Consider the following 7879-nt stretch of genomic DNA (forward strand, 5'->3'; position numbering starts at 1 on the left):
GATACATCACTCAATGTCTCAATACATTATGTCTTATTTTGGATACATCATTCAACATCTCGATACATCGCGTCCCGATTTCGGATACATCACTCAACTTTTGATACTTCTTAAAATTTAAGGATTTCGGATACATCACTCAATGTCTCAATACATTATGTCTTATTTTGGATACATCATTCAACATCTCGATACATCGCGTCCCGATTTCGGATACATCACTCAACTTTTGATACTTCTTAAAATTTAAGGATTTCGGATACATCACTCAACGTCCCAATACATCGTGTCTCGTTTTCGAATACATCACTCAACGTAGTGATATATCACGTCCCAATTTTAGACACATCACTCAACTTTCGATACATCGCATTCTAATACATTACTTTTGTTGATACAAGACACACCATTCCCGATACATGCTCAACGTTCCGATACATTATCTTTGTTGATACAAAATATACATGTCTCAATATATCGCGTCCTGATACATTGCATAAGAATGATGTATCTGCGAATAGAAAAGAATAGTAATTTTTTCAAATGATAGAAAATTTTAGAAAACATGATAAACTAAATTGTGCCCTTCGACAATTTTTTCCTTAATTGTATTGTTACAACTCTATAAATGACTTTTTTCCGTGGTACGTTAGCCAGAGTAAATATTATCAAAAATCATTTAAATTACTACCCCACTATTAATAATAAAAAAGAGTATGAGAAAATAAATAATGTAACGAGAAAGGGAGAGTCCAGAACCTAAATGACGAGAAAAAAAAATTCAACTTTCTAAACAATTAAAAATAGAAGCTTAAAAAACTTAGGGTTGTTTGGATGAATTTATAAAAAATAAATTTATCTTACTTTTGATTTTTAAATTTTTTTGACCGAAAAATAAATGCTTAAAAACACTTTTATAGCTTTTTCAAACACTTTCAAAACTAAAAATTACTTAAAAATAAAAAATACCTAAAAATAAATTAATTCAAAAGACCCTTAATATTGCATTTAAGTGATGTACTATTTTATTTGTAGGAGGAAAAAGGGTATGAGAGAAAAACAAAAAATAAGGTGGTGACAAAAGAGGAAAAAAAACTTGTCTTGTAACCAGTGTAAGATGCGGGAGCACAATGCTTGTTATATACCGTCTCCGTTTGTAATAAAGTGATGGAGTATATATAATCTCCTCCTCTTTTGCTCTTTTAGCAAACAGCAACAGCACCTGGCAGAATCATGTCTGCTACCTTTATTTTTCCTGCCGCCTCCTCCTCCTCCTCTTATCTTTCAGGTTTGCGCTCTTCCACTCATGAACTGATCAACAAGCTTTTTTTTTTCTTTCTTCCCACTTAATTTTGGATATATATATATATATATATGTAGTTGTTAAGCATCAGACGATTCGTGACACAAATACACTCACAGCCAACACTATTCCTAGTCGCCGCCTGGATGGGGGTTTGAGTTTCACCCAGCATTCCCATTCCACCGGTAAGTCCTACGACGTTGGAAGTGATTATATATGCTCTCTCTCTTAATGTCCATTTCTTTGTTTTAGCAGCTTGTGTAGTTGATGCCACCCGAGTACCGGATTTTGCTCTTCAAGTATGATTCCCCTAATCTGTGCTAGCTATTAATATATATTGGTTTGGTTCTGAATTCAGATGATTAATCCTGTAGTAAAACTAAATTGAATTAATGCAGTGCAATGAGGCGACCAAAGAAAGAATTAGGAAACTGTTCCATAAAGTTGAATTTTCCGTTTCTTCATACGATACTGCCTGGGTTGCAATGGTCCCTTCTCCACATTCTGCTAAAGTCCCATGCTTCCCTGAGTGCCTACACTGGGTGTTGCATAATCAACTTGAAGATGGATCATGGGGCCTTCCGCATCACCAACCCCTCTTACTTAAAGATGTTCTTTCCTCTACTTTGGCTTGTGTGCTTGCGCTTAAAAGATGGGGTATTGGTGAACAATTAATTAGCAAGGGTATGGATTAGAATCTTCTTTACCTAAAACTCCCCTCTCCCCTTTATCTTCTTCACACTACTGCATATTGTTGTTGCAGGTTTACGTTTTATCGAGTTAAATTTCGCTTCCGCTACTGACAAGGACCAATATTCTCCAATTGGATTTGATGTCATATTCCCTGGCATGCTTGAATATGCTCAACACTTATCTTTGAAGCTTCATTTAGAATCAAGAGTCTTTAATGAACTGCTTCATAAAAGGGCTATCCAGCTCACAAGGTATATTCTAGATTATTTCTGTATGAGCTAAATGTGGTTTCTACTCTAGTCTAGTTATATAAATCTGATGTAGCATTTATGTGGTTGGGGCCTAGCTAAGTTATTAAAAATATAGTGCAATTTGAGAGGGTAACTGAATCGTTCAAACTTGGGTATCATATAGATTCTCGTGACTTACTTACTATGCTTCAATGAGAAAATTAAAGTCTTCAAGAAAGAAAACATTATTGGGTTCTGATTCATATTGACCTCAGCTTATCCATATTTTCATTGAAGATTCCTTCTTCATGTTAGGTCGTATGACAGCAGCTCATTGGAGCTTAATGCTTACCTCGCTTATGTGTCAGAGGGAATGGGAGAACTTCAAGACTGGAAAATGGTAATGAAATATCAGAGGAAGAATGGTTCACTATTCAATTCACCATCTACTACAGCTGCTTCTCTTATTCACCTTCATGATTCTGGTTGCCTCGATTACCTTCGCGGTGCATTGAAAAAGTTTGGGAATGCTGGTAAAAGATTTGCACATTTATTTATTTGTGAAAGTTAGGATGGCATGTTGAAGCAACTTGTCTAATGCATATCTTTCTCACAGTTCCAACTATCTATCCAATAAATATACATGCACGCCTTTGTATGGTCGATAATCTCAAAAAACTAGGAATTTGTCGGCATTTTGCTGAGGAAATTCAGAATGTATTGGATGAAACGTACAGGTAACCTTTAAAACCACAGATACCCTTGGGCTTGTAGAAAAAAATTAGTCCTGTTAGATTGACTCTCTCCAAGCCTACACATATGTAAGTTTTTATTTTTACAAGTCATGACATTAGCCACAAAACAAAAAAGATGCTGGCTGCAGGGGGAGGACGAAATCTTCACAAGTGCTGGCACTTGTTCCATGGCATTCAGGATATTGCGCGGATATGGATATAATATCTCCTCTGGTACTTCACTCGTTTGTAATCATATCAGTTTGTTCTCTTATAATGTTTTTTGTTGTTCAAATAGTTTTGACGAGTTTGTCTGCATTATAGATCCTGTAGCTCAGTTTCTGGAGCAAGAGCAATGTAGTGGGCATTTGAATGACATATATACTATGTTGGATTTATATCAAGCTTTAGAAATGATTATTGCTACAGACCAACCAGTTTCAAAGAAATTGAACTCATCATCCTTACAATCATTGATACAGAGACTATCAGGTGAGTTTTATCCTCCAAATGGACTCACCAAACAGATCCATGAACAGGTACTTGCCATAAGTTGCATTGTGTTTAGCTCATACTATTGTTATAGTCTCTTTGATCTAGGGCCAACTGCTACTGTTGCTTATTTTTAGGTGGATGATGTTCTTAAGTTTCCTTCTCATGCGAACTTAGAACGGGTAGCCAACAGGAGAAATATAAAGCACTATGATGTAGATAATACAAGAGTCCTAAAAACTTCATATAGGTAACTTCTTCAAATTTTTGAGGACTGATTTTGTGATTTTTTGGTTATCTTGTGCTCCGTCTCGTCAATTACTCTTTTTCATCGCATTTTGGGGACAGTTCATCAAATTTTGGCAACAAAGATTTCTTAACCCTGGCGGTAGAAGACTTCAACCTTTGCCAATCTATCCACCGCAACGAATTAAAACAACTTGAGAGGTTCGTATCTCTTTGAACCTTGATAACTAGGTGGAGCCAGTTGTCCCTGAGTTGTTTTATGATAGTTAGATCAGAGGTGGTACATTTATTGAAGAAAACGGGAAAAACTTAAAGCAAATACTACTGCTCCCAAATGTTTTTTCTTTCCTTGTTTGACTTCTTGTCTTTCAACAACAACTTCTGTACATGACAAAAGGGGAAGTTGATTTCAACTCAAATGCAACCTTTGGCTCATAAGTTTTCTGATTTTGTTTTCCTCATTGCTTGCCACTCTATCCTGTTGAAAAAGTTATGATATCAAAATGCAAAGAGATTTCTTCTTGCTATAGCTTTCGTGATGTGCAGATTTAAGTGTTATGTGATATCAGGTGGTTAATGGAAAACAGATTGGACAAGCTGAAGTTCGCCAGAGAGAGATCTGCATACTGCTACTTTTCTGCTGCAGCCACAATTTTTCAACCTGAACTATCTGATGCCCGCATGTCATGGGCCAAGAATGGTGTACTTACTACAGTGATTGATGATTTCTTTGATGTAGGAGGTTCTATGGAAGAATTGAACAACCTAATTTTGTTGTTTAAGAAGTACATGTTTTCGTTCATATTTCCTTTGTTCTTAATATTCCTTGGTGATTTCATCTGTCTTTTTATTCAAATGCCTTGGTCTTTTTGGTAGGTGGGATGTAGATGTTAGCACTGATTGCTGTTCGGAGAGAGTAGGCATTATATTTTCGGCGCTTCACAGTACTATTAGTGAGATTGGAGACAAAGCATCAAAGTGGCAAGCACGTAGTGTGACAAGACACATAACTGATATTGTTAGTCTCTTTATCCAAAAAAGTCTCTATGCATTTTTTGATAACTAATAGAGACTTTGCACTCTGACATTCATATTTCATAATTCTCCCACATATTCTACATTGTTTACAACATGGCATGCCAATTGAGGTTTTTTATTTTTTCTGCATAGGGATTGTAGGGAAGAAATTTACTATGTGGGGTATGACATGCCAAATTGAAGTGTAAAACAAAAACAAAGAATGGCCTAAAATGCCCCTCAACTATTTGAATTGGTACAAAACTACCCTTCATCCACCTTTCGGCCCCCAAATACCCTTGACGTTCAATCATTCTGAGCTCCAATTAGTTTCAAATATATATCTACCAGCTCACTCTTGGATCTTGGTAATTGATGATGTTAAATTACTTTACCCTTACAATCTTATACTCCTTTGTCCTATAATACTAGAATTCGTATGGTTGACTTGGTTAAATTTTGGTCTACTGTCAGACGTTGGTTTGTCTATCTTTTGAAAACAAATATTTCAAATATAGAACCACATAAACTAACTATACTATTCTTAACTTAAACTGATCAAAGGATAATTAATATCATAAAAGACAAGGAAGAGTATTGTTGACCATATGATAGCAACTGGGTCAAGTGTTAAGGTCTTAAGGAATAGACGGAGTAATCTTTAGAGGAGTGTATAACTAGAGAAAAAGACTCTTTAACATTTGCATATTTGATTTACCACCTGAATAACTATTTCATAAAGTAAGTTATAAATATACATATGTTTTCACAAATGTATGATTTCTTAATAAGTAGTCCTGTTTTGTGTAGTTTTAAGAATGTATATTTTAAATATTTCCTGTTCGTTATGTTTATAATCTGTCATGACTCATGAATCAAATGCATCTGACACGATGAGCTGATCCCAAGGTACTATTTTTCAAAATAAATGGCAGAGTTAATCGAATGGGATATAAAGATTAAATAAGGACAACTGGGTATTTTGAAGTGGTTGGTCTGATTACTCAAATCTACTCAAATCCAACGGTCAAACCAACTCTTTTTTTGAAATATTTTTAAAAAAGAGTTGGTATGACCATCAGTCCAACTCTTTACCAACGTACGTGGAATTTCACAATGAAAATTGTAGTAGGAGGGAGGTTATTGCAAATTTTAACTTAGAGGGAGATCTCCTGGACTATGAGTATGTAAAAGGGAGGCTAATGTGGTTAGCCCTAAGAAAAAACTGCTAGAAGAAGCAGTATGAAAGATGAAAGTATGCCACTTAATGTAGTATCATCTTTCTTCAGTAGACTTCGCTTCCCTTAACATTTACAATTTTACCTGACTGGTTTTCAACTTGTAAAACTTGGTCCGACTCATGAATTCAAGGATAACTTTTGTTGGCCTTTATAACTTTCCCAGACTAATACCACCTATTGCATTTATAACATGATGGCATCAACCCCTTCTCTTCAGCAGTGAGCTTAAGAAGTGGACCTTCATTAATCTATTAGTCATGCTTTATTCTATTTTCTAAATGCCCCACTACTCGTGCTGGGAAGAGAATTCTTTGATGATGTGTTTGTTAGGCATCCAGGCATACACGGTTACTGTACCTTTGGCATAGCTGCCTTGCTGTTCAGAGCATATTTACCTTCAACCATGCATCATCCAGATTTCGTTGACAGCAGTTCTACTATCACCATAAGTTACCATATAGGGTTGACTTCAAGATGCTCTTTCTGTCACATAAACAATATCCCTCTGCAATGAGAGCTATTGGGTCCTTTCTATATCTGAAGATTCACACAATATCGTTTGTTTACAAGTGCTTATGTCTAATTTCAAATTGTGTTTGGAAAATCAAGTAGAAAATTCTTGCAGTTGATTTTTTTTCTATTATTTATTTATGAGTTAAGGTAAAATTATGTTTGCAGTGGTTGAATCTACTGAATGCTATGTTAAGAGAAGCTGAATGGGCTAGAGATATGTCGGTGCCAACATTGGACAAATATATGGCCAACGGTTATGTATCATTTGCCCTAGGACCAATTGTCCTTCCGGCACTTTATTTTGTTGGGCCCAAACTCCCAGATGATGTTGTGAAACATCCTGAATACCACAGTTTATTCAAGTTAGTGAGCACTTGTGGACGTCTTCTTAATGATATCAGGAGTTTTGAGGTATATACATGCTTCATCATTTTGCACTCAAAAATTCCTGTGCTGGTTCGTCATTCCCTAAGTTTCTTGACCTCTTAATTTATTTTTTTGCAGAGAGAGTCGAAGGATGGAAAACTAAATGCTGTAACCTTGAGCGTCACTCATGGAAATGGCAGAATAAGTGAGGAAGCAGCCATTGAAGGATTGAGTCACAGAGTTGAAATGCAAAGGAAAGAACTCCTGAAATTGGTTTTGCAAAGAGAGGGCAGCGTAGTTCCAAGTGCTTGCAAGGATTTGTTTTGGAAAATGAGCAAAGTGTTGCATCAATTTTACATCAAGGACGATGGTTTCAGTTCAATGGGGATGGCCAATACTGTGAAGGCAATTATTCATGAACCTATAACTCTTAACTACCTTGGGGATTCAAAACTAATTACTGATTACAATTAAGAGGTCTCAACCCCTTAGATTTCGTGCTCTCCTTAGCCAGTGCATCCACAACCATTTCTGTTTTATAGTGCAAACAGGTTAATATCATGACCTTTCTTGTAATTTTTTGGTGTTACTATGCATACTCTGTGGTGTGTGAACACGGACACTTCAGCATATGTCTGCTACTGATTTCGAGCATGTCATCTTGATTTGATGGAACTTGATAGCTGTACTTGTCCCTCCCGTCCTTGGGAAGCAAGGCTTTCATGGGTATTTCCACCTATAAGTTGGATCCATTTGACACCATCTGTGAGCACAAAGTTGATCACTTAGCTTTCAGTTTATCTCAGCAACTCAGAAGAGCTGCTTCCATTTTGGACTTGGTCACTACTTCTCCTGCCACTCCCAAGTCCTAAACCTACATTTTCATTGGCCATCTTCATTTTCGTCTCCTCCTTAAGTTCTATCATTCTGTCAAGGTCTCTTTGGATCACCAAACTCCCTCCCCTGTTCAAGATTTCTTGCTTACTTTGTCCATAGATAACACCTACTCATACTGATTTCCACAGCTACATTTTCCGATTCCCT

The 7879-nt window shown here is 36.3% G+C and overlaps 1 protein-coding gene across 3 annotated transcripts; it reads left to right on the top strand.

The window, feature by feature from the left end:
- Positions 1–1120: 1120 nt before the first annotated feature.
- On the top strand, positions 1121–7429 carry LOC102602928 (ent-kaur-16-ene synthase, chloroplastic). 3 transcript variants are annotated; one of them, XM_006345957.2, is made up of 15 exons: positions 1121–1288; positions 1381–1488; positions 1556–1602; positions 1702–1987; positions 2067–2247; positions 2542–2759; positions 2843–2963; positions 3097–3194; positions 3285–3499; positions 3590–3702; positions 3801–3899; positions 4268–4483; positions 4575–4716; positions 6635–6880; positions 6974–7429. In XM_006345957.2, exons 1-15 carry the CDS (start codon positions 1234–1236, stop codon positions 7307–7309), a joined length of 2481 nt encoding a protein of 826 aa, XP_006346019.1. In that variant the 5' UTR covers positions 1121–1233; the 3' UTR covers positions 7310–7429. The 3 variants fall into 3 exon arrangements, with proteins under 3 accessions (XP_006346019.1, XP_015163608.1, XP_015163607.1); XM_015308122.1 differs by having other exon boundaries at positions 4286–4483; XM_015308121.1 differs by having other exon boundaries at positions 1559–1602.
- Positions 7430–7879: the final 450 nt, after the last annotated feature.

Source organism: Solanum tuberosum, unplaced genomic scaffold, assembly GCF_000226075.1.
Source record: "Solanum tuberosum cultivar DM 1-3 516 R44 unplaced genomic scaffold, SolTub_3.0 scf00076, whole genome shotgun sequence".
Lineage (NCBI taxonomy): Eukaryota > Viridiplantae > Streptophyta > Magnoliopsida > Solanales > Solanaceae > Solanum > Solanum tuberosum.